The sequence below is a fragment of the Ovis aries genome, chromosome 15 (genome assembly GCF_016772045.2).
Source record: "Ovis aries strain OAR_USU_Benz2616 breed Rambouillet chromosome 15, ARS-UI_Ramb_v3.0, whole genome shotgun sequence".
NCBI classification, from domain to species: Eukaryota; Metazoa; Chordata; class Mammalia; order Artiodactyla; family Bovidae; genus Ovis; species Ovis aries.
In genome coordinates, this window is record NC_056068.1 from 76237408 (window position 1) to 76265193 (window position 27786).

Sequence of the window (27786 nt, forward strand, 5' to 3'; positions counted from 1 at the left end):
ATGAATTTTTTTTTAAAGTCCTATGACCAGTGAGAAAATGGGAATCACTTCCTACCACCCGTGCTCCACAACTTTAATTACCACTTGGTTCAGACGGTTAAGTGTCTGTCTGCAATGCAGGAGACCCGGGTTCGATCCCTGGGTTGGGAAGTTCCCCTGGAGAAGGAAATGGCAGCCCACTCCAGTATTCTTGCCTGGAAAATCCCATGGACTGTGGAGCCTGGTAGGCTACCGTTCATGGGGTTGCAAAGAGTCGGACACGACTAAGCGACTTTACTTTCACTTTAATATTTTATTAAAATGTTGCTAATTTTTAATCACATTTCTATTCCAGGGAGGGTTAACATAGCACCCAAATAAATGGTGCTTAGAATGTTTTGACCATAAAGAAGCAGAGAGCTATTTCTGAAGAGGCAGGAGCCCATTAGCTTGTGTAACATTGGAGGCTCTCAGTTTGTCCCCTCCTTCTGTATCTGTGTACCACTTCTAAGTTTTTACATTGCTTTTTAGTGCAAAAGCATAAATGTAGTCGATCTATATGATTTGTGATTTATCCAAAAGTTCAGTGGAGATTCAGCATTCCAGACAAGTGCCTTTCCTTTTTCTCTTTACTCTCCAAACCCCGCTCATTTCATGTCCACCTTCTGCCTGAATCACCCTTCCCCCTGAGTATACCTATCCAAGAACCAGAAGACTCCCCTAAGAACTTTGGGCAATCTTTAAACTTAACCATCAGAAACTTTTACAAGAACCACACTCCATAATTTTACATATGGTTAACTGAATATTAAAAAGATATGCAAAATGTAAGCCTTTACCTCATTATTTTGTTTTTCTATGAAATTATCTTATTGTATTTTACAAGCTGGGTGGAGGGAGGATGGGACATGGTCCTTCACCAGTTTGAGAAGCACTTCTAGAGCACAGCAAATGATCAGGCCGCGCTCAAGATGCAGTGGACATCATCCAGCTGGAGTTATGGACTGACTGACTTCTTCCTCCCATTACTACTGAGCTCTTCTTCTTCACACAGCGCAAGCACAGCGTTAGACGTGGTGTGGCAGTGGTGCTTTAGTTGCTAAGCCGTGTCTGACTCTTGCAACCCCATGGACTGGGAACCTACCAGACTCCTCTGTCCATGGGATTCTCCAGGCAAGAACACTGGAGTGGGTTGCCATTTCCTTCTCCAGGGGATCTTTTCAACCCAGGGATCGAACCCAGGTCTCCTGCACTGCTGGCAGATTCTTTACCAACTGAGTGAGCTACAAGGGGAGCTCAAGATGTGGTATGCATCAGTGAATAAGGAAAACACGGGGTATTTCTCTGGAGCACACGAAGATACAATTAGAAAGGTAAGTGCCAGTATCAGCTAGAGATAAAAAAGAGAAAAGCAACCACATATGTATGTAGTAAGCAGTCACAAACTTCATCATCAACTGTTACTGTGTCTGAAGAGATGATCAACAATGCTCTTCCATTCTCAACCTTCCACACATACTTCTAGTCCTTAGAAGGACACATACTTGTCCTTAGAAGTAACCACTACATAAAAAAGTCACCTGGGGACGAGACTCCCAGCGTGACATGCCAAGGATCCCACAATATCCAGGTATGGCCTTTACTCTGCACATCACCTACTACATTCTCAAATTTGTGTCTCACCTGCCCATTGATGGAGAGCTCCTCAGAGTCAGTAATCATAAATTAAAAATATTTATTGCATTCATTCAAGAATCAGTGAATTCAACAAACTCCCTGGAGAAGTCATCTATGACGTCCCTGTCATTCCGAAGAGGCCGGTCAGTGGAGACGCCTCCTCATCTTCTGTGGGAGCACTGCCAGCCAGTGGAGTGCTGACCGGGGAGTGGCGTGGAATAGGGAAGAGCAGGCCCACGGCAACAGGGGAAGAAGGGAGACGAGAAGGCAGCCAGCATCTCAGGAAAGAGGCATGGTATCCGCTTCTTTTTATCTTTCTGGCTCTGGCAGCAACTCGCGACTCATTAAGAACGAGAAACTAGGAGGGATCAGGACAAGAGGCTGTCTTGTCTACCTGATTCCCGATGGAACCCGCCACAGAAAAGGGAAATAACCAATCTGGAAGAGACGGGGCGGGGAACTGAAGAGCTGTGTCGCCAAAGTACATTTCCATTCAAAACTCTTAACCCCTGTCTTCACCTTTTCCTATCAAAACTTCCCAGCTCAGAGGGCAGAGTTAATGTTCTGTTCTACTTTTTTTCCCATCCCTTGGCCCCTGATGACGAGACCAGGAGGCGGATCCTAACCTAACAAGATGGTCCACCGGCTGGCTAGAAACCCAAGACTGTGCCCTATGCTTAAAACAGAAGCACAGGCCAGCTAGGCAAGACCCTATAGGTGCCCTGAGCAAGACAACAGCCACCAGCCACGTGTGACTATTTAATTTTTAAAATCCAGCTTCTCAACTGGCACTAGCCACATGTGACTAGTGTCGACTACACAGGATATCAGAGACAGAAGACTTTTCTGGGGGGTGGGGACATGCTGTGCGGCTTGCAGGATCTTAGTTCCCTCACCAGGGGTTGAACCCAGCATCTCAGGAGTGAAAGCCTGGAGTCCTAAGTACTGGACCAGCAGGGACTACTCAGAAGAACATTTCTAACGTCACAGCAAGTTCTGCTGCCCAGGACTGCTCTGCAGAACCTAGAACCCACTGACAGAAACAGGCAGTCAGTGATGAACTTGCAAGAGGAAAAGCTGCAACTCAGGACAGCTTGAGCTAAGCTCAGATGAAAGGGCAGTGGCAAGAAAGAACCGGAGTCATGCTACAATACAGCTGAAGCTTGAAAACATCAAGCAATCACAAAAAGTGACATATTGCGTGATTCTACATCTGTGAAACGAATGGGCAAACCTATGGAGACAGGAAGCAGGCTAGTGGTTGCCTGGGAATGGGAACTAGAGGCGGGGAGAAAGGGAGGGCATGCTCACTGAAGGGTACAGGGTTTCTTTTGGGGGTGATGAAAAAGTTGTTATTAGACAGTGGTAATAATCACAGAACTTTATGGATATAGTAAAAAATCAATTAAAAAATCACGGATACTGTGCACTTTAAAAGGGTAAACTTTGTGTCGTGTTAATTATACCTGCATGGTAGGGGGAGGGGGGGCACGGGCGGTGTCAAGACATCCTGGAAATGCAATGGCAAAGCCAAGTCACACTGCAACCAAAACCACCCAGGAGATGGACAGCAGAGGCACATGCAGACAGCCGAACGTGTGCCCTGGCTCCAAAAGCTGGAGTTTTCGCGTCTTTGAGGGGTAGAGTTCCTGATATATTATAGTCCAGCCCATTGCGTCCTTACAGGAAGAGCCTTTCATATATACTAGCTTGAGTGGAATCTGTTCCTTGTAGCCAAATCAGCTGGCAAATACTACCTTCACAACTGTTCAAAAATCATTTCCAAAATCTTTACTCACTCACTTTTTCCCCTCTTCCCTTCTTATTACCTGGTGACCTCCATTTGTTCATTATACAAGCAGAAAAATTTCACACACTTACTACTCCGTCTACCTCGCCAGCAGGCACAAACACTTGCTGCATCCTAGTCTCCAGACACCCGTGACCCTGACCTGGTCCTCTGGCTCACAATGTGCACAGAAGAACATCAGCATGAAGAGGACCCAGAAACACTGGCCTAAGTTACTTACCAGCTGTTCTCTAGGGGAACGAGACTAGGTACACAGAACTCAAGGGACATCAGGGGACAGTCATGAAGACCTGAGGATCAGAGAAGCACACCAGTGCCCCCTTAAACAACAGGGACGCTAAGAGGTCCGGGCTGAGACATGACCCAGCCTAGAGAACACCTCTGTCCCAGGGCGCAAGCCAAGTGCCCCTCAGCTTCCGTTCCTCTATTACACAGAGTAGGTATCGGCAACACCTCTTTCCATAAACAAGAAAGGGAGCTAGAGAGCGGGCCCCCGCAGCCCTTCCACAGCTCCTGCAGCAATTTTTGTCTGCTGTAATTTGAAACTGCAGAACAGATACATTGCTAGGTCGTACTCCCAGGCAGTGTCGCTTCAGAGAGAAAACCAGTGGTATCAAGCCGACTGCTAAAGCAATCTGAGTGAAAAGAAGAGCTGAGAATCCAAGAGGTGGCAAGCACCCACCATTCTCCAGAACCTTCTTCTTTCCACTCGTGTGGTGCCCCTGCGAGTGGGCCAGAGGGCTTGCAGTCATGAGAAGAGCGGGTGACAACTGCTTAGTGGCACCCGAGGAAGCCAAGTCCAGCAGGCAAAGAACAAAGAGGCTACCATCAAACTTGTATTTTAGGCCCAAGGTTGATACCAACTGTCCTCAGTTCAGTCAGCCATAGCCTCTCTCAGCTGGGTTTCTCATCTGTAAAACAGGGGCAATAGCCTATGCCCAATTAACCTCACAAAGTTTCTGTGAAGATGGATGATGAAAACAAAAGCAAATGCTCTTGGAAAAAAATAATAATGTTAACAAAGTACTCTCTTCTACTCAGAATGAGCACTGTACTAAGTCCATTAGTTTTCATATTTCAGTGTACATAAAAACCACATGGGACACTATTAAAATAGATTCTTGGGCCCATTCTAGCATGAGAATTATCAGCGCGTGGGTCCAGAACCTGCATTTTTAATTCCAGGTGACTTTTACAGAGTGGTCCATGATCCAGATCTCATGGGATACTGAATTAGGCCGACCTAGTAGAAGATGAGGAAACAGGCTGAGGAAGAGCACTGGATCGGAGGACTGAACACCAGGCAACGGCAATGCACAGACAACGGGAGACAGCTAACTCTAGGGATCGTCCATCTGGTATGTGGGAATATTTTTATTATACAGTAAGTTTTTATGACAGCATTCACTGTGATTTCACCTGTAATCTACTGCTAAAGTTTTATTTTAGCAGTGAAGAGAACTCTCATAAAAAGACACTTCTAAATTACCATTATTTTGGAGACTACAGAGAAGGCGCAGGACCCGTTTCAAATGAGCGAGCCAACTCTGTTTGAGGCCCCCAAAACTACCCCACAAAGAACTGTTGAGAATCTGCTACCACCACACTTGTTACACCAAATCCCAAGGCAGATCTGCACACTGAGGCCTAATGTCAAAGACTTGCACTCCCCCTGTGATCTAGGGGGTATTCTACCATTTAATATTCTTGGCTTTGAATGACTTAAGTCTCCTTCATTTAGGTTACAAGGTACTCTGAAGCCCGGTGAAAGTAACTCAAATCAAGGGTTAGAAGTGTGCTCTTGAATACAGAGCCCAGAATTCAGGCTCCCTACAGGTACAACTCAGAGCCAGGCTGGCATTTTAGTTGCATACAACGGTGAACAATAACGCAAACTGATTAGGCTTCTCACTTTTTACGTTCAAAATTTATTTAGGCAATTGGCCAATTGAGATTAATTCAGTTTGCCGTCCTTGGGGTGGGGCACATCTGATGTCCCCAAAACCACACAGTGTGTTGAGTGTTCAATTAGTTGGTGGGGGGGAGGGTCAAGATTCAGGGTTAGTTTACACATCAATACAGTATTCTGTATACACTGCTAAATACACCCTAGCTATCACTCTGTGATATGAGTATAAAAATTAGATCATTAGAAATAAAACATACATAAATAAATAGCTTCCCAAAAGATGATCTGAAATTGTGTACCCAACCCAAAGCAATAAATCTAAGGTTTAAAAAAATACCTTAGAATCTATCAGATAGGAAAACTACAGAAGGAACTAAGCCCAGCACACTTGAGCTGACGCTGCTGGTCACACATCAAATGCATCCTTACGTACAAAACTTAGTTACAGCTACAGGAAGTCAGCAGTAATGAGAGAATCAGACTACAATAGGAAAATAACAATAGTGTGGACTTTGGCTTCCTCACCCAGTCTTTTTCTTCCCTCTTTTAAGCAAAGGGACTCATTTTATCAAGTAACAAAGAAAACAGCCCAAGTCCTCTACTTATGATAAATATTAGACAACAAAAATACTTACACAGGACTGGAATTCAAAGAGCAATGATCCACCATCATTTCTGGAAGGAAATCCAATTTAAACGCAGCCATCACCTCACTCTCCCCTTCAGAAGCCAACGATATTAACTTGCTGCACTTGTCTGATCCACAAATATACACAGCTTTAGCTTCCTGGGCCCCACAAAAAACACAAAGTGGAAACAGGAGCTCAGGGACGCCAGCAGTGAGTGCCACAGAAGCAGGCAGGACTGGGGAAGGGGCAGGGAGCAGGGGATTAAACAGGGGGTGTGAGCATGTGGAGGGAGGCTCAGCCCCGCACACAATGGAAGTGCTGATGCGCCAGGCTGGTTTTGTGTGATTTTCCCTGGCGAAGCAGTACTAAGCGCACTGTCAGATAAACAGTGTCAGACCCATGAAGAGAGCAGCGGCTAACAGAGCAGAAGAGACACAGACTTGCTTCCATCTTCCAAACTGCTCCCTGCCGAGCAGCTTCTGAGGAACCCCCCAACCTTGAACTACCTGAGCACAAGGAAGAGGGGGGCGCGGTTCACATCATGTAGTCTGAAAACGTTTTAGAAAGAACTGGGTGGGTTAGCCTTGGAATGAACGCACTGTTTGGGTTCCAAACTAACCTCCAAAGAGTCATTTAAGGAGTTCCTTAAATGGTTCAGACCACCCATCAGAAGCAGGCCAGAGGCAAGCTGGCTGAAGAACTGGCCACCAGAAACATATTGCTCTTATATTAATATTACCTTCTGCGCTGGACCAACTTTGCTTTCTTGATGATCTTTATCGCAGTGAAGGGCTTTAAAAAGTGCTGCTGCGGCGGCATTCACTTAGGGAGCACAAGGCAAAACTTCCTTAGGAACTCTGAATCTTAATTTGTCAGAAAATTTAAAAAACAAAAAATAAAAATAGTATATTCTGCCTCTTGACAGAGTACTAAGAAACAGTTTATTCAGTATTAACCTTTCTAGAGAAACAAAAGAAAAACAAACAAAAGCCACCACAGTGATGATAGTGAAGACGACCTGGGGCCTACCAGGGACGAACGCTCAAATACTTAAAGGAGAGAGGAACGCAGACCAAGCCTCTTCACTGTCTGCCCTCTTTTAAACTGTTCCTAAAACCAAGATTAATGAATGCACACATAAAAATTCCATTATGGGTGAGCAGCAGAGATAGATAAACTTAGCAGTCAAGGCAGATGTGGTACTCTCATTCTCAATTTAGCTCCACATCCCTCCAAACAACAAATGGTGGCATTTCAATATTTAGGCAGTGACTCTAAAACTATCTCTGAAGGCTCCCAAATTTCACAGGACTTCTTTCCATTTTTACCATTAGGGTTGCCTTACCTCAAAGGTTTCACTTCACTCAAGCTCAGATCACAATATAGGGAACTTTGAAAAAAAGAAGTTATGTAAAGAGGTAAACAAATGAACTAAAGATACAGGATGACGTTAAAACAAAAAATAATGAAAGGCAGTTATGTCACGGCACAGGTCTAAATGTTCCAGTCTGCTGACACCTGTCTACATCTAACTGAGAAAGGTAAAAGCTGTGTCTTCTGTCCAATATCCAGACACAACCACCCAAAATTTAGAACTAAAATAGTAGGTAACTGCTCTTTCCGCTCTGTCAGAGACCCTGGCCTACCCGATCTCCTAGAGAGACAGAAGTGACAGGAGCTCTCTGCCACCCTATTAACAGAGGAAGCAGAACCAGGCTGCCAGTGAGGAGCCTGCAACCGGCACCCAGAGCTCGCGGAGCCCGACTGCCCGAGAGAAAGCAGGCAGCCCCAGCTGGAGCTGGCGGAGCGACTGGCCTGTCTGGTCCGTTTCTAAGAGCACTGGAACTGATCACACGCCTCTTCCTATAGGGAAGCACCTGACTAAGGAGTAACTGTGTGAGATCAGTTAATCAAATTAGATTTTCTAGTTCCAGGATTCCTTTAAAAATGAATCAAGTTTTCACGAAGTCCACTGGTTGCTATGCTTTTATTATTCACCAAAAATGCATGACTCCTAACTACATCTCTATTTTAATCAGAATCACAACTATAATGAGAGTACTGGCCAGTGTATCAAAGGATGTGTACTCCTCATAGTAATTTTTACCGAGTCAAAGGTTGTAACGTTTTAAAAAATTCATTTTATGATGGATAAGGCTGCAATGTTTTAAAAACCTACAAGGTGGAAATGTTATTACATGGGGGGAGGGGGAATTCTCTTTAAACAGGTCACAAGAATTATCTCGGTATAATTAAATTCAACATGCTTGTAGGAAAAGAAAGAACGGAAATTAATCACAAGTCACTCCATTTTAGAAAAGGGTCACAAAGTGACGATAAAAACAATTATGGAAATACAAAAATGCAGCTGTCAGAGGGAAATTAAAAAGGGGAATTAAAAGTTATTCATAGCAAACTATCCGTAAGCAGTTGTTTAAAAGTTCTTAATCAGAAACACAGCCTAGGCCTAAAATCCAGGGTCCACTGCAACAGAAGGCCCTAACCTTCCCTCAGTCTCTCTTTAACCACGTCTGTGAATTTACATGCATGGTTTCCTCTTCTTCCCCTGGTTGGCTGTCTCAGTTTTCTTTGCCTTGAATATTCTCTTTTTTCCTAAGGGCAATAATTCAAGGCTTGATTACGTGAGGGTAGGAGCAGTCTGTCTGTTATCTGTTACAACAGTAAGAACCCAAATCATTAAAAATGATCAGAGGATAAGATATTGGGGTTTTCCCAGGTGGCTCAGTGGTGAAGAATCCACCTGCCAATGCAGGAGACGCAGGCAGGAGACGTGAGTTCGATCCCTGGGTCGGGAAGGTTCCCCTGGAGAAGGGCATGGCAACCCACCCCACTATTCCTGCCTGGAGAATCCCATGGACAGAGGAGCCTGGCGAGCTACAGTCCAGAGGGTCGTAAAGAGTCGGACACAGCGCGCACACGCATGTGCGCACAGACATGCACGCATGCACACGCGCACACACACACACCTCTCTCCTAGGAAGCCTTCCTGAGTCCCTTAGGGCACACACGCGTGCACGCACGCACACACACACCTCTCTCCTAGGAAGCCTTCCTGAATCCCTTAGGGCACACACACACACACACACATCTCTCCTAGGAAGCCTTCCTGAATCCCTTAGGGCACACACACACACACATCTCTCCTAGGAAGCCTTCCTGAATCCCTTAGGGCACACACACACACACCTCTCTCCTAGGAAGCCTTCCTGAATCCCTTAGGGCACACACACACACACATCTCTCCTAGGAAGCCTTCCTGAATCCCTTAGGGCACACACACACACACACACACACACACACACACACCTCTCTCCTAGGAAGCCTTCCTGAATCCCTTAGGGCACACACACACACACACCTCTCCTAGGAAGCCTTCCTGAATCCCTTAGGGCACACACACACGCATGCACACACACACACACGCATGCACACACACACACACACACCTCTCTCCTAGGAAGCCTTCCTGAATCCCTTAGGACATACACGCATGCACCCACGCACACACACATCATCTCTCCTAGGAAGCCTTCCTGAATCCCTCAGGTGCTCTGCCCTGTGTTCCTATGGAACCCTGTGGATACTACCAGAGGATCTAGGACACCCTCGAAAGAGCAGCGCACCCTGCATTTAGAGCATCAGAAGGGAATAAACAGCTCAAAAACCAGATTAGAAGACAGAAATGCTAGAATCACAGCATTCAATTAGTCAAAAGAAAAAGCAAAGTATAGTTAAGCAAAAAAGCCCACATGGAACGTGCAAATGTCAGGCTGTCGATCTTGACTGATGTAACCAGGAGTTCAATGACAGGTGAAGGAATTTTATACTTCCATCTCAATAACCTAAATGTGTTTTAAAAGGCAAAAATGTGAAGTCTGGTTATATGAGCATAGGGAAAATGAGAGCCTACTACTAAATTATAAAAGAGAGCCTATGTTATTTAAAAAAACTCCATCATTAGTCTATTTAAGGAAAAGTGCAAAAATCCAGGGAAAAGTCATAACCTAACACAGTGAAGTGGACTGGATATCCCCTCAGAAGCAACGAACTGATACTACTTGAAAATAACCAACCAGAACAACTTAAAATTTAGCCTAAAATCTTTCTGGACTTGAATTTCACTTCTAAAGTTTAGTACCTCTAATGTAATTAGTGGGTCTCCTGAAACTCCCAAGCTAGTACTTTGCATATGCAAAAATACACTGACCTAAATTGCTAATCATCTCTGTGACATCTCACTTTGTGGGAGACTTTTTGCAAACATGTGAGAGTTGAGCATATCTTAAAACAGAAAACCTTTGTTGGGTTTCCATGAGAGTCTAGACAATGAAAAAATTCCGAAGAGGGGGGTGGAGGGGTTAAAGAAGGAATTAGGGGGTTAAAGAAGGAATAGAAGTATTGTTTAAAAAACAAAAAGTTCTATTCCAAATCTAAAATCACAGTAAGACCAAAAGCACTAAGTTTAGTAACTGTTACATCTAAGACTGTTTGCCTGTAAATTATATATGGTACACTAAAAAGATAGGACAAGACTGAAGGGAGGAATATTTACTTTTGAAATCTAAAAGTGTTCTATCTCCTTTCCCTGTCTTTAATCACCTATCTCCTCCCCAGTCAGCATCAAAGTCGGAGCAGAAAGACATTCTTCTATGCTTAGTTTTCTCAGCAAAAGTGTCAGCTCAGAGACGTCCACGGAGTTTCTGGGACACACCTGACCAAATAAATCATCCTGTCAAACTGTGACCACCCCTTAAATCAGGTCATATTTTCAGGTCCCCAACTAGTTCTGGAATTTAAGTATAACTGTTAGTTGATAACAATATACTGTAAGCTGAAGCTTTATTTAGGTTCCAGTGCTGATTTAAGAATCAGTATGTTGAACAAATTCTGGTTCCAAGAGGGCTGTATCATCTTTGTGAAATTCAATGAGTTTTACCCTCATCTTTGCTCTAGTTTACTTAGGGTCTTCCAATAAGCCACCATGGCTCAGACAGTAAAGCGTCTGCCCACAACACAGAAGACCCAGGTTCGATCCCTCGGTCGGGAGGACTTCACTTACTGAGCACCTTCACTTTTTCACTTTTAGGGTCTTCTAAGTATGAAGTGGCTCAGATGGTAAGGATTCTGCCTGCAATGCACGAGATCCAGGTTCGATCTCTGGGTCGAGAAGATCCCCTGGAGATGGGAATGGCAATCCACTCCACTGTTCTTGCTGGAGAATTCCATGGACAGAGGAGCCTGGCAGGCTACAGCTGATGGGGTTGCAAAGAATCGGACAGCACTGAGCAACGAATCCTTTTCCAGCTATGAAGTAGAGAGGGGAAAGGAAGCCAGCCAGGCAGCTGCTGTGTGTAGATATATACACATATACATACGTGCCCTCCCTCTCTCCCCATGCCTTCTCCACCCTCCGCCTAGCTCCAACTATTTGAACTAGGCAGAAGCTAGTTCAAATGGGAGATAAGCCTGCCTTGGTAAACAGCTAAGGAGAAAGTTGGGAAGGAGAAAAAAAAAAAATCTAGCTTCCCAGGAACAGGAAATTTAATCCCAAAATGTAGAAAAAAAGCCATCACCTTTCTGAAGGCAATTTTTTCACATCTGCAAAACAGGCCTCATGCAAGAAGGAAGGTTAAAAAGCTAACCAGAGCACAACCACCCAGCAGTTAGCCCATACCTGTAGCTTTCCACCTCCCTCTCTGGACTACTGTCTTCACTCTAAAAAACCAAGGAGAGAAAAATAAGTGGACCATGCCTGTATTTCTCACAATTTCAGATACATAGCTTCTTTTCAAACAAAAGCACCTTTGTCACCGAGACTGAAGGTAAACACTCCCTCTCCCAACGTGAAAGCACACAACACACAATCACATGAACACCTCCAAATTAATTTACGAACACCATCTAGTTAAAAATGGAGAACTAAAGTGCTAAGAGGTTTATTAAAAAGATGCTTACCCCAAAATGTCACCACAAATAGCAAACCAATGACTAGAATTTATGAGATTGAACTACAGCACATCTAGGTCACCGAAACAATCACTTTTAGCATCTGCTCTTGGGTGGGAACTACCACAAAGCTAAAGGCTGTATAATCCTTTTAGCAGTTAAAGTGACAGTCGCTCAGTCGTGTCAGACTCTTTGCGACCCCATGGGCTATACAGTCCATGGAATTCTCCAGGCCGGAATACTGGAGTGGGTAGCCTTTCCCTTCTGCAGGGGATCTGCCCAACCCAGGGATCGAACCCAGGTCTCTCGCATTGCAGGCCGATTCTTTACCAGCTGAGCCACAAGGCAAGCCCAAAGCCATGCTATTTCCCCAAAACAATCGTCCTGAACAGGCTGGTGCTAGGTATAAAACTCTTCAAAAGTAACCCGCAGTTCCTGCCTTGTAAATGCATACTGATGGCCCCAGGAAAGTGGTGAACCACTGAAACCAAAAAAAAAAAAACAAAACCAGAAGATGGGGAAGTTAACTGAAGGTAAACGCAAACAGAGGAACCAAAACACCAATCTACTTCATTGTTACACATATGGAACAATCTTGCAAGTAAAGACTGATCCTATAACAGTTGCCCAAATTCCTACGAAAGTCCATCTACAACTCCTGCCGCTGTACTTCTGTCTGGCCCCAGCTACAGAGAGCTGCAGAGTCACCAAGTCTACACTGCAAAGTGTGAAGAATTCTGAAAGACAAAGCCAGAACCAGAACTCACCACGAGACACTGCACTCTACCTACCCTCCCTGAACTCAAAGACATTTCTTCACTGGCATAAAATGGGTGCATGAATACTTAACTGACGCTTCATACAGACTTAACCAGTCTCCAATTTTGCTAATCAAGTAATGATGCTTCCAACCATCTTAATGTAAAGTTTACATTAAGACACACACACAAAAACACTAAAAGCACTCTCCTGGACCTGCCTACATCATCAAAAGTTATTAAGAGGAAGTTCATAAAACCTCATTCAATCCTGTATCATTATGGCCATTCCAAGGTGGGGACTACTCTCGGAATTCAAAAGCTAAAGTAATCTACTGAATACATGAGGAATTCTAAGTTCAGAGCCCACAGTCCATCTCTCTTGATAAACAGAGAACCCATCCAGGCCGCACAGACTTGTATAGGGACAGTGTCTGTGCTGAGCTTGCTCTGGGTGCTTGTTAAGACAGTAGAGAACAAGCTTAATGTCTACTTGTCAGTTTGATTCTGGAAGATATAAAGGGCAGATAAAAGACCAGATAAAAGTCATGTTTCCCGATATATTGCACGGAACAGCTGAGAAACACTACTGTTGTGTGACCATGTGAGACCAGACCCACACTGCATGCTGGCTGGGGAACCTCCAGGACACAAAGAGCCAAACGCAGGCTGGGGCTGTTAAGGAGGAGCAATCACATTAAAGTAGGAAGGACACACGCCAAGGCCCCAGCGAGCACGGCAGCCCTGCAGGGACTAGGAACGCCTAAGTGCAGAGCCAGGAGAGAAGGAAAACGGAATTATTTATTTAAACACACACACATAAGTAGGAGATTAACCATCCTACTAAGTCACCCAAAGACTTTCTAAAGGAAACTTAAGCGCACAAAAAAAGGACACACTGTCTTCCTCCACACAGGCCCTCATCACTTGAAGGAGGACAGTGTGAAGATGAGCTCACAAGGTGTTTTCTCTGAGAAGCTTTGTCCTTTCAGCTTTACTTTTCTTGCACTCTGTTGCCTTGTCTGTAAAAGAGCAGAAACGCTTTGGGGAGACAGGAAAGCTATGCGGAAATTAAAAGCTTTAGGTTTGAGGGATTTTCTTTAACTGATATTCTTTTTCTTTCTTTCTTTTAGTATTTATGCACTTATCTGGCTGTGCTGGGTCTTAGTTGTGGCATGCGAACTCTTAGTGGAATCTAGTTTCCCAACCAGGGATCGAACTCGGGAGCACGGAGTCCCAGCCATTTGACCACCAGAAAAGCCCCTAGGTTTGAATTTTCTACATCTTTCGTTTCTGTAGGGAACCAAACAAAATGCACTGCGAGCTGTGCGGAAGCCTGACCTGCCTTTGCTCTATGCTTCCCTGGGGCTCCACAACGTCTGTTTCCATGAACATTACCTTCATATTCTCAATCACCATGTGCGGAGGCACAGAAGTAGTCTCAAAGAGGGGTAAAGAAGAAGAGTCAAGGGAGAAAAGGAGTACCAAAAAGGTGGGTGGGGTTGGGGTGAGGGGGCAACAGACAAGGGTGGGGGCAAGACAGCACTGAGGGAAACAAGCAGGACTGTCTGCTTGTGATATTCACATGTTCAAAGCATGACCTGCTCGAGTTAAAATTATACTTTGTAAGTAAATGGGACAGAGGACTCTGAAAAACAAAGTACTTATCCCACAACACACAATCTGGAATGCATTTATATTCGGTTTTGGAATATATCTTGGAACTTTTATATGATCGTGACATGTTTCAAGGATGCAAGAGTGAATGAACAGTATCTCCTCTCACAGGGAGATCTGATAGGAAAGGTCCCAGATCTCCTGCACACCTTCCATAGTGTAGGCAAGGTAATGAACCTTATTTCTTAGAGTTTTCTGCTGGCCTGTATGTTGAAGAACAGAACACAGTCCTTCAAAGGAAGACAGAGAGTCAACTGACTCAATCTCCACCAACAGCTCTTACACCGTGTGCACTGAGGCAGACTCCAGGTACAGAGGCTGGCACCAGGCTCAGGGATGCTCAGACCTGCATGAGGCCTAAACCCATGACTCCAGCCTCACCAGCATGACTCACTAACTGACCACTGTGAGCAAGTGCTCTTAACAAAACCTGGACATGATTAATATGTTAATAATACAGCAGGGAGCTAAAGAAGAACAGAACAATGATCCAGATGAGGGGTTTTTGAAATGTTTTTAAATGAAGTGTTTTCCCCATAAACATAAACGTAAAGCTGTTCAGGTGGCAGACAGACAGAGGCAAGGCAGATCCTACTTGTTTGCCTATTCTGGCCCTCAGGGTAACCCTAGGTCTCCTGGGAAATTTGATTAACAGGCCTGGATAATTCAAAACAATAGGTAATTCACCAATTTTATGTCTAGCTTTGGGATGAATAGTTTCTTGAACAGATTTTTCTCTGTGAATCTAACAGGTTATCACAAATCAAGGAATTTAAGATGCCATCAATGGCAGTAAGTGTGTGCATCCTCAAACCAATGGGATATGTATTTAAAATCTGTACACCAGAAAGTAGGGAGAAATGTCCAGTCATGTACAAGAGGCTACAATTACAGAAGTTAACACGTTCTGAGTATTTACTGTACACCATGCGGTGCTTTTCGGTCCTTTATATACTTAATCCTCCTGCCTATTCTATCTCCATTTACAGACAAGATGAGGCACAAAGAACACAGTAACTCTCAAGATCACATGAATCCAGGCAATAACGGAGCTGGATGGAACATAAAGAGAGGCGGTTGGACCCTTGACACACTGAAACCCATCGTCAATTCTAGTCTCCAGGTCCCATCTTTCCCAGAGCCTCTCCTTCACTCCAGCTGTCTATAAGGAAGATCCTGTGCAGAAACCACAGAAAAGACTGCGTAAACGCTGAGCTCCCTAAAGCCAAATCTGACCATTTTTCTAAGGCAAATCTTGTAAGTAGGTAAACGTCCAAAGTCTCAACGGTCTTGACAGATTTGACTGGGGTTAGGCAAGAGTACTCCAGTACTCTTGCCTGGAGAATCCCATGGATGGACTTCACTTTCACTTTTCACGCACTGGAGAAGGAAATGGCAACCCACTCCACTGTTCTTGCCTTGAGAATCCCAGGGACAGGGGAGCCTGGTGGGCTGCCATCTGTGGGGTCACACAGAGTCGGACACGACTGCAGCGACTTAGCAGCAGCAAGAGTGAAAACTTCCTGTTACTCAGGAGACATGTGACTCTGATCAAGTTCATTCACATCTCTTAAGGGTCAGTCTCCCCACCTGTAAAAGGGAACTTAACTTTACCCCCCTCAAAAGGAACCAAATGGATGCCCAGAACATAACCAAGTCACTGTACAAGTCTCTCAGTGGAAGAGGAAACGAATAATAGGAATGACTTAAAAAAATTGTGCTCCTTTAAAAACTGTCTGTCACTTTTTAGATTGCAGGCAGTGCCCTCCTGTCTGTCTTTCTCCTCCTGTCGTGTGGCTGGGTCAGTAAGAACGTCGGGCTCACTGCTTTGGGAAACTGCATGCTCTTCCACCCCCACACCCTAAAAGGCCAAACAGCCAGATGAGAGGATCAACTCTGGGAGCTATCCTACCTAACCAAGCTCTTCCTGATGCAAAACCCCACCGGGATTAGTGCTAAATCCCGTGGGGTTTGCCCAGATTGGCCGCTGTTTCCCTCAGGAACCTGGAGCAGGGGGACGGCAGTTGCCACCAGATCCTAATCCAGGATCTTGGGCACACATGCCACAACCAATAGTGAGTAGAACCCACCTCAGTGATCTAAGCATTCAATGAAATAACATTTGTAAAAGAACTCAGCAGCAAATAGGTGGACACAAGACTGAGAAACTATTTAACCACTAACTGTTTCGCTCATCTGTAAAACAGAGGCGATTAGGTAAATTAAACAGATGCACGGAAACACCAAAAAAATGCCCCCCATCACTCTCCTCACTCCCAGAGCATCTCCTTCCACAAAGTAAACTGTTTCATGTTAAACAGCTTGGGTCCTGCACTATATCAGGCCGAGTTCTGACTTGTCTTGGTCAGCAGGGATAAACTCAACACTTTCTCTGTGGGGTGTATAAAAACCATTTCCCCGCCTTACGACACTTGCTCTGTGGCTACTATTTCCATGATTCAGACTCAAGTTTGGGGTTTCTGATTCTTTACTGACTGAGTCATCTGTGTGTGTCCTCTCTGTGACCCTAGGAGAGAAGTTTATAAACAGATCTCAACCTCATCTCCTTCACCACTGGCCAGTAGGCTCATCTTTTCTTTAGAGGCAACAACTTTTCTCCAGCTTGAAAACAAAAAAATGTGGTAAAAAATACATACACAGGGACTTTCCAATGTAGAGGGGCGCGGGCTCAATCCCTGGTCAGGAAACAAAGATCCCACATGCTGTAAGGTACAGCAGGGTCAAACAAAACAAAAAATTTACCATCTAACCATTTTTTAGTATACACTTCCCTGGCAGTTTAGATGGTAAAGCGTCTGCTGCAATGCGGGAGATCTGGGTTCAATCCCTGGGTTGGGAAGATCTCCTGGAGAAGGAAATGGCAACCCACTCCAGTACTCTTGCCTGGAAAATCCCATGGATGGAGAAGCCTGGTGGGCTACAGTCCATGGGGTTGCAAAGAGTCGGACACGACTGAGACCCTTCACTTTCACTTTCAGTAGTGTTAACACTATCACGCAATATAGCAACACTTAAAAAAAAAAAAGAAAACATGACCATTATAAACATTTTCTTGTGAGTAGCGCATATTTAAGAATTAAGAGTCACAATTGGTATAAAGCCTGACTTTGCCAATATCATCTGTATGCAGAAATCAATAAATATAACACCTATTTGACAAAGCCAACATAATGATTAAATCTTCTGAAACTGTTACAAAAAGTGGTCCACAAAATAGAACGGCACCAAAAAAAAGAAGCTGCATGGTGGTGAGCTGGGCTCTGCTCTTCCTTCCCCTGATCTGCAGTTTCATCTCCTGTTGAGTCACATGACCTTCTCACATGATTACATACACATGGAAACAAGAGTTCACCTCCATTCCATTTTGGAGGTGCTCTGGTGAGGCAGACAGGAAATGCAAAATACATTAAAAAAAAAACACACCTCTTCGTACTTCCTCCCCAAGCACCTCTATCTCTAAGTGATTCTCAGATCCCCATTAAGCGCTCCCCTCTGCTCCCCACCCAGCTCTCTGTTTGGGGAGGGTGGGGGCAGTGAGTAAGAATCTCCTTCTGCCTTCAGCTCCTCCTGTTTCCTTGGCAGCACTGTCAGTCCTGGCCAACAGAAGTGCCTGATGGGGCAGGAGCAACTGACATATGGTGGCTAAGCTTCCGTGCAGCTTTCTCTGGGCAGAACTGCTAACTCTTCTACATGCCTTTCTAGTTTGAACCCGATGTTCCAGTGATAACAATGTTAAATATTTGCCTAGTGGCTTCTTCACCATCTCAGCCACCAGGGAAGCCCCAAGTGGCTTCCACCTCCAAAGACACAGCAGTCCGAGGCAGCGCAGGGTCCCCACGGTGTGGAAGAAGTCGGGGCACTGGGGAGAGAGGGCCTCGGGGCTTGACTCACTGCCGGAGCACTGAATCGCGGGGCTCAGCCCTTCTCCTGCCCTGGAATCCTCGCGTATCCTCTGCTGAAATCTGGCATGTTCGGAGACCACCAGTTCCGTCTTGGCTCCCCTGCCCTGCCGTAAGGCCGTATCTGTCTCACCTAGTGAGTCACTGCTGCTCCTCTCTCCAACTGCATTTTGATTTCAGCCCACTTGTGCAGCTCATGAGGGCTGTGCCATATGTTAGTACCATGTAGGCAGAATGTGACTGATTTTTTTCCCTAAAACACTGTCAAGAGTTACTTTTTAAATTACCTTATAATCTTGATATCTCTGAAGAGTCATTCCTGTAATACACAACCTTCTGGAGACGACTTTATAATTATTCTTCTGAGTGCTCAAAAGAGATTCTTCAGCATTTTTAGTCCCATTTTCCAGATGAGGAAACTAAAGTGAAGATACCAGATTGAGTGACGCAGGTTCCACAGCCAGCCAGTGAAGCCTGTACATTCTGGACTCACAGGGCTTTATCTGGTAAAATACACCTGCTTGCAAACTGTGCTTTTTTTGCGGGGGGAGGGGCACACTCAAAATATTATTGCTTTTATTTCCTGAGGTGATTATTAAACTTTAGGTATAACAACTACTTGGAATTTATTGGCTGATTCTTGTGACTGGTCTCATGACATCCACCTGAGAAGGTGAAAGAGACAAGGACTGAATGAGATATGGACCACAAATGTTTTTCTAAGGCAGAGATCATAAATGGGTGAAACTAACATTTTGAGAGTAAAAGAAATATATCTGGCTTACAGATTCAGCTACCATCACCATGTTCCCTAAAAACTTTAAAAAAGGAGGGGCTACACCTGCCTGCTCTAGGCAATGTGGCTCTTCTCCAGCAATAATGGTTGCTGGTTTTGATAGTTCAGCTTATCTCAGGACGGTCTCTTTAAATCTTCCCTTTCAGGTCATATGCTCTTCATTCCAGTAATCGTTTGGGCTAGCGGTTTGACTGCCACTGCATTAAGATCTTTCTACTCTGATAAACAACAAGGTCCTACTGTATATAGCACAGGGAACTATAATCAATGTCCTGTGATAAACCATAATAGAAAAAAATATGAAAAAGAATATACATATCACTTGCTGTACAGCAGAAATCAGCACAACACTGTAAATCAAATATACTTTAATAAAAATTTTCAAAAATCTTTCTAGTCTTCAACAGACATCACTTGCAAAATATAAAAAATGATCTTAAGTATGTGTATCAATATTGACAACTATATACGCACTTTGAATCCAGCAACTCCAGTTCCAGAAATACAGCCTCCAAATAAACTTATACTTGACATACACAAAAGGCCATTCATAAGGACATTGTTTATAACAGTTAAAAAAAAAAAAGGGAAACACATACGCCTATCAGTTGGATCCTGGTTAAATAAACTGTAGTGAAAGTGAAAAGTGAAGTCACTCAGTCGTGTCTGACTCTTTGTGACCCCATGGACTATAGCCTACCAGGCTCCTCTGCCCATGGGAATTTCCAGGCAAGAGTACTGGAGTGGGTTGCCAGTAGCATAGAGACACAATACCTCTGTAGCTATTAAACAGAAAAGGTAGTTTCAGTGTACCACTAAGTACTGATCAGGAGGGTGTACTTATACAGGAGAGGACCGGGAACTCCTTTGTGTCCAGGGGCACTTTCACCACCAGGGCCTGGGTTCAATCCCTGGAACTAAGATCCCACAAGCAGCGCAGTCTGACCAAAGGAAAAAAAAAAAAAGAATAAAGAGAATATTTATAAAACAGAATAGAGCATCTCTCGACAGATGAAGAAAAACTGCTAGCAGGGCTGCAGCAGTGGAATACTGACTGAATCGCCCACATATGGACACGCTGTATCGATCCTACAGAATTTTTTTTTTTTTTAAAAGAAAACTCTGGGAAGTTATGAGGGACAAAGTAAAGAAAAATCCTAACTCAATCTGTTACAAACCAAGCATTTTGTTTTCAATTTTTTTTCCTGCTTTCCAGAAACGTGTGGAAACAGCCAATGTCCAGGTGAACCAGCAGTATACCCACCACGTGTGAGCTGAGGAATTACACCATGTGAAGTTATTCCAGCAACTTGACTGACTGCAAACCTTATAGCCGGCCTATTTACAAAGTCTGGAGCTATTTTCAATCACTCAGCTGTATATATATGTGTACATTTCTTCAATCAATCCTTCCTGCCAGGCAGAGTGCAACATTAGCTGGATTCCAGTAAGGAAGGCTGGGGACAGGGTGAGATAATATGTCAAAACAAGTTCTATAAATACAGCTTTTGGCCTAGTATCTCAAAAAGGGATCAAAACAGCTTCAAGCTTAAATAGAAAAATCCTACAGTCCTGCAGGAGGAGAAGATGGGAGGAGAAGGGGACGACAGAGGATGAGATGGTTGGAGGGCATCACCAACTCAATGGACGTGAGTTCAAGCAAGCTCCAGAAGTTGGGAGGACAGGGAAGCCTGGTGTGCTGCAGTCCATGGGGTCACAGAGAGTCGACATGACTGAGCGGCTCAACTGAACAGTCCTGCCGTACCTTACCTGAAGTCTCTAGAGAACAAGCGAGGCCAGGGATCTGGAATCCTGCTTCTCACACCGTATCTTGTCTCCTTCTTCCTAATCTCAGGAGGTTAAGATCAAATTTGAGGTATCACTGAAGTCAGCGTCTTCCTATCTCTTCCCTTATCTTATCCCCACACTCCCAAATACATCAATAGTCTCTCACTGAGCTCACTTCAACTCTTAGGCAGACATGCCCAATATGCATCACATTCAACGGTCCTTCCACAGCCTAGCATCTAACTCCTACCATCTCCAAAATCCCTGACCAAGCGGCCAGGAACCCTGCCTGCACCACCTGCCCCAACCTCAACCTCAGCACAGGGTGCTCGAGCAGGACGCCTCCATACGCCCTTGTCTCAGGAGGCGTGTCCTCTTCTGTTGGAAAGCAGGAAACTCCACTCAACCTCTTTCTGTTAAGGTCATAATTCTACAAAACCAAAAACCACTTCGTTCCGTGCAGATGCTCCCTGAGATACGAAAATCATACCTTTACTTCAGCCAATCAGGGCACGTGTTCAGCATGGCTTGATTCGTCCCAAAGGATGTGCAGCCCTAGGGCAAATTCTATATATCTCTTTAATACTGTCACTTTTTAAAAAAGCGGTTTCAATTATCATGCTTTCATCACTCTCGAACTGAGCTCCTAAAAGTGCTTCTCACATTTAAACACCCATTTATATGATCTCTGTCACCTCCTTCAAATCACTTCTAAAAAAATCCCACTGTTCCACAAAATTAAACTTGTCAGTGCTTTGATTTCATTTTTACAAAAACAAGCTCCTTACAAAATGTGAGAGCTATCCATCAAAAAATGCACATAGAGAACATTTAACTCTCGAAGCAGAGGGGGTACAAAAAAGGCCCAATCCTTGTCCTTGTTCAGAAGACAAGATTTATGCAAACAAACGACAGACAGCATATATATAAGGGAAAAGCATATATGGTTAGGGGAAATCTGTCATCAATTCAAGAGAGACAAACACTGCAGGAGAGCGGGCCCTTCCTTCCTTCGCTGTCTAAATCACACTTCCGAGCTAGTTAACCACACTGTCTAAGATTAGAATAACATTTTTGCTACCCTCCACTGAAATTACTCTGCCTACCAATAATTCTACCATCATCATTTCTTTTAAATATATTTATTATCCTGTTACCATCACATAGATTACAGCTAATGGATCAGGCAAAATTTGCCAGGCTTCGCTCCCCATGCTCCCCTACGAAGGCATCTCTTAAAGACGGGTAGTGTAGGGCCCCAGAGTTAAAGAAGCTAAAATTAACTCTGCTTTCAGTATCTTCAACACACAGTCTGGCACTAGCAGAGATAAATTAGTAATCTGGCGTGTGCTTTGCAGGCTCACTACTTTACTTGCCTTCCAGCTTCTTATCAATAAATGAATTAGCTGACAGTGACCTGCAAAACCAAAGTCATATATTGTAGTCATTTTTAGAAGGAAATTCTAAAATGAAACAGGTTAGATGACTCATGATTCAAAAATCTCCAAATAAAATTAAGAATGTTAATAAAATTAATAGTCAAATACGTACTAAAAGCCAGTAATACACCCTGCCCTCAAACTCTGGAGTCACACCACTGCTTTCTAGTCCCAATTTCGACCTTACTAGCCACGTTTAGCTTTGGGTGAATTGCTTAGCTTTTCTATAGGTTACCTCATCTGGCAAATGGTCACAGCAACTGTATCTACTTTAGAAGATGTTTGTTTGAATTTAAAAATCCATGGATATACAACATTTAGAACCGTGCCTGGCACACACAGGGTACTCAATAAACTTCTGCTATCATGATTATGCCAGGCACTGAGGCTGGCGCCTATGGGAGGACAGGATTGCTTCTCTTCAAAATTGAGCACCTGAGATATTTTTCTATTATTTTTCAAATTCTTTTCCTATCCAGTTTATTACAGAATATTGAACAGAGTTCCCTGTGCTAGACAGTAGATCCCTGTTGGTTATCTACTTTAGATACTGCAGTGTGCAGATGTCAACCCCAGCAAAATGGAGCACCTAAGATTATACAGAAACACCTGTTAGAAAGAGAGGGAGGGAGGGAGATACGAAGGCAAAGACTGGCAGACAAATCTCCAACTGCGTCTGTTAGGAGTCCAGTGTCGGTGTAACCCTCTTTACAAAAGACTGAACCCCTTGTTCTAAAGCACTTATTTATTTATAAACATTTATTTATTACCATCATACCAAAAAGGGTTTATGGAAGCATACAATGAAAAAATACCAACTAATAAAACGAGACTAGGGAAATTATAAAAGTTTTTAGAAGATCAAGGAAAAGCTGAAATAAGAGATGTGCTAAATCATGGTGTCCTTTACTGAGACTGAGCTCTAAAATCTGAGAGCTGCCACTGATTTTAATCTCCGGTGACAGCCCCTAAAGAGAGTATACAGTGACTCACGGTATAAATGAGAAAACATTAGTAGAAAGGTAAAATGAGACAGGGACTAAGAGTTGCCAAGGAGAAGGTGAAGCCGACTCAGTGACACACAACAGAATTTCAGAAAGTAATGGGACCCATGAGAGACTCAGTACCAGGTCATAGGCCCTACACAAATACACACCCCTGAAGGCAACAACGGACAAGTCACAGGCAAACGAGTCACAGGACAACAGACTCCTAAGGGACTGAAAGGCAGACTGCATCAGTCAACAGTCACACGGAACCCTGCAGCCACACTACACAGCCACAGAAGCAGCTGCCTCAGTGAACGCATTTCTCTAGCATTTAAAGTCCTCTACCTTCCTCACCAGCCAGTTACAAATATGTGCAGAGAAGTGTCTCATCCCTACTCAGCTGACAAGGTCTATTCCCAACTTGGCATGCTTATGACTCATGGGGAGTTGGGGGAGGGGAGTAAAAGGCAAGTGTAAAACAAAGAAACCAACTTGAATTTAGACTTGAGTTGACCAAGAATGAGGTATGTATTTCTGGCTAATTAGAATACCTTACAACAAAGCAAGAGAGTACTCCTTAAATATATAACAAACCCAATACTCTTTGGAATAACCTGAACTCTTGTCTACATGTCATGTCCTTAAATAGACATGACACCAAAAAAATATCACGAGCCTTCTGTAAGGCCAGACTAGACAAAGCCCTCTGAAACGGTGCAAACAGCATCGTCACTGCAAAGCCCAGAGAAATGGGGCATTTCCCAGTTCCTTTTCCAAGAAAAGGTCAAAGGAAGAGGCTTAGCCCCTACTCATAAAAGTGAAAAGTGTTAATCGCTCAGTTGTGTTGGACTCTGAGACTCCATGGACTGTTGCCCGACAGGCTCCTCTGACCATGGGATTCCTCAGGCAAGAATACTGGAGTCGGTAGCCATTCCCTTCTCCAGGGGATCTTCTGGACCCAGGGATCGAACCCAGGTCTCCTGCACTGCACGCAGGTTCTTTACAGTCTGAGACACAGGGAAGCCCCTCTTACAAAAAGATGCGTATGAGATCATTTCATAAGGAGGTAGATGTCCCAGCCTTTTTTACTCAATTCTTATATCAGGAAATTCACGTGCCAGGAAAAGAATTCACTTTCACCCCGAAGAACTGGGCCTTGTGACTAGTGAAAAACGAAAGGGAAAAAATGCTACTACTTTAATGAGAAAAGTTTCTAAGAGAACAAAGTCACCTCTGACACTATGTTTAAAATCAGTCTGGCATCCTCTCCCTAATATACTTTGTTAAATAATACAAATCTTTCCTCCTCACCCCACCCTCAAGATTCTGAAACATTCTTTACCATTGATAACTGACAAAACAATACAAAACAAGGCAAACAGGTCACCTCTTTAATCTGAAAACTCAGTCCCCGACAGATATGTACAAAGGCAGATGCAAGCAGGTAAGAGCACACGCTGCAAGCCTCGGCTGGGCCCTGAGCCGGCCCAAGCCAGGATGGGCTGCCCCTGCCGATGCGGGACAAATATAGAAAGCTGAGAAGCGCAGCAGCAGCTTCAGCAGAACAGATCCTGCGCCGGAGGGAGGAGCAGGGACCTGAACAGCTTCATCCATACATGGCTGCTGAAAGGGGGCCGCCAGTGAAAGCCCAACTATCTCACACATGCACTGTGTTCACATGCTCCAGACGAAAAACAGAAACACACAGGCTGTTACTCGAAGAAAGGTTTGAGACTCTATTTCAGCCAAGGAACCTCCCAATAATTTCAGCCACTTATACATCAAGAATCCCCCTGCCACAGGAGACAGGAAAGACACTGTGAGCACTTTAGCAGGGCAGCGTCTTACCCGATCAGCAGCAGCCCCCACAAGGTTTAATTGGTCATTTAAATTCTGGAATTTAACATGCAAAAAACGTTATTCCGCATCTGTGTGAAGGCCCCTCGGCTGTGTCTTCAGCATGAAACTCTCATTCCAACTCTCAGACTACGTTTCGGGTCTCTTGTGCTCTTCTGATTTACAAGTTAAAATAAATCCTGATATAACTTTTACAATGTGTAACTTTTAAAATGTATTTCCCAAACATCAAATGTTTATGTTCTAAAAATTATTCCACTTGGAACAACTCATTCACATTCATCTCAATGTAAAGCATATATGAAAAGCTTCATTTGTGGCCAGAGTAAACTCTCCACAGATAAGAAATGCATGGTTTAAAAAAAAAAAAAAAAGGCGGGGGGGGGGCCGCAGCCAGAGAATGAAAGAAATGCGTTGTTGATGGCCTCAAAAGATTCTGTACTTTAGCTCTCAATGAATCAACCAATACTGAGTGTGTATTTTAATATCTTTGATGACAAAACACTTGCTAAGTCACCCAGTCATGAAGGGGAGCTCTGGAGAAGACAGCACTGCCTAGTTTCTCTCTATCACTGAAATGCCTGCTTTACGTGTGTGCACAATCCTCCAGCTTATGGGACATAAATACTCAAACATACTGGGTAGCACCCCAGCAAAATGCTTTCCCTAAAACTCAAAAAAGGAAAACCTTTCAAATCCTTAAAATTAATTGGTCCACCGTAATTATTTACTTTACTGTATTTCATAAGCAAACTAACCATTTGAAATCTTCCCTGTGCCTTTTGTACATAATTCAGTACTGATGAGCAAAAGGCCCAATCACAGATACACTGATCTCTCAATCCCACCTCCTGGATCCCCTGGTGCAAGGCAGAGCCTTTTCCACACCCTGTTTGATGTGCTTGCAGAAGAGCACAGCAGGATCCCAGCAGCAGAGGCAGTCCAGGCATGTCCCACAAAGCGCAGATGCGCAACTGCTCAACGTTTCATTAAAAACCTGGTAGCCATGCTGGTGGCTTATACACTTAATTTATTCTGACCGGGCCTATTACAGGAACTTTGATTTCCCAAAATGTAGCGTACTGTGGACTAATATGCTACTTTCTGGATGACGTCACAGCTTTAATTATCCATTAAGATTACTTATGTAAAAATAAACACAACGCAAAACATCACAACTATATACACCAAGGGTGATTAAAGCACAACCACAAAATCAACATGGCTAAACACACCTATAGTTTGGCCTTTGGCAAGTCATTTCTTTCCTGATACCAACATTCTCAGGTGAAAACTGGCATTGGGCCAGATCAGGAGTCCGTGTTTAGGGTCCACAGACCTACAGAATTCCTGGGTATTTCATGGATTCCATAAATTTTACTATACTATGTGCAAAAGTTTACATACAGATGCAAAAAAATTTATGTACTTAAATTGTATTTGTAGGGAAATAGTTCCATGAACTATCAAAGGGGGTCTATGATGCAAAACAGGTTTAAGAATCAAAGAGCAAACAATATACAGTTTGTTAACATACTGCCATCTCCTCTTCTACTTCCTAGTCCAAAAAAGAGGGAATCTTCATGACTAAACTTAGTCAAAAATAAACAAGTCACTCTGGCCAAGAAATTATTCAAAATAATATATTCCAAATCAAGTGGAATCTGAATTGTTTTAGATGAAAGACTAACATCATAATTCTTTTTAAAAAATTCTCAAGATACTGTAAATCAACCATACCTCAATTACAAAAAAAAAAAAAAAGAAGAAGTCTAGTACATTGGTTCAGGAAAAAAAATTTTTTTTTTCCCTTAAGCAAATTTTACCACCACAGCTTATCACAGTAGGCTTACATGAGAGTGGAATTCGGTAGATGTGCTTAGGGTTGTCCCACTAGACAGTTCCTCTCTTACCAGGTATACTGTTTTTTCTAAGAAGGCAAGGCTTCCAGTTTCCTACTTCTAATTCTATCCTGTAGCAAAGTAATAGGAGACAGACAGGGAAAAAACTAGAGCATGGAAGACTGGAATAAAGGAGACTGATAATAGAGAAACAAAGAAGCTACCCACCCTGTCAGCAAGAGGTGATACCTGAGAACAGACATTGACTAATACCTCAATTTGTAAAAAGTACATTAGATCAAAGAAAAAGCTAGCCTACCTCTAAGACAATGAAAGAGAAAAAAAATGTGTCTGTTACTGAACCATTTAAGCCTAAAATTTTTAGGTTCTCATGGCAACCAAAGTCATCACACTGCACATACTGTATATAAAGCGCATATTTAGAGGCTTAACTAGTAAACTCGAAATGTGACATATGTGCAATGTGGGCGACAACATTATTCTGGGAACTTTAACTTTCAAATCTTCCAACTTTTATTTTGCAGCCTCAAAGATGATATAATAGAGTCAGCTATGCAGAAGGTGCAAGCTCAAGAAAGAGGCACAAAGAACATAAATAGAAGCAAAGAGATGAAAGACAAGAAAAATCAGGCTATCAGAAAGTTTCTGAACATGGCTCTGCCCCCACTGGGAATCAACCTGTAAATGGAGGCTTAAAAAACAAGATTGCTAGCAAGGACATACATATCA

General features: G+C 43.6%; 1 protein-coding gene across 36 annotated transcripts in view; it reads right to left on the bottom strand.

Moving 5' to 3' along the window:
• Positions 1-27786, bottom strand: part of CELF1 (CUGBP Elav-like family member 1) — a 66554-nt gene that overhangs the window by 22571 nt on the left and 16197 nt on the right. For 22 of the 36 annotated variants that reach the window (XM_060400128.1, XM_060400127.1, XM_060400126.1 and 19 more), the window contains exon 2: positions 6011-6162. The exons of 5 other annotated variants lie outside the window; for them this stretch is intronic. In XM_060400128.1, coding sequence (XP_060256111.1) covers positions 6011-6081 — 71 coding nt within the window. In that variant the 5' untranslated portion in view covers positions 6082-6162. Of the gene's footprint in view, positions 1-6010; positions 6163-6743; positions 6868-11699; positions 11741-18613; positions 24838-27786 lie in introns of those variants that run through there. 9 more of the 36 variants (XM_060400136.1, XM_060400135.1, XM_060400133.1 and 6 more) reach the window with 4 other exon arrangements.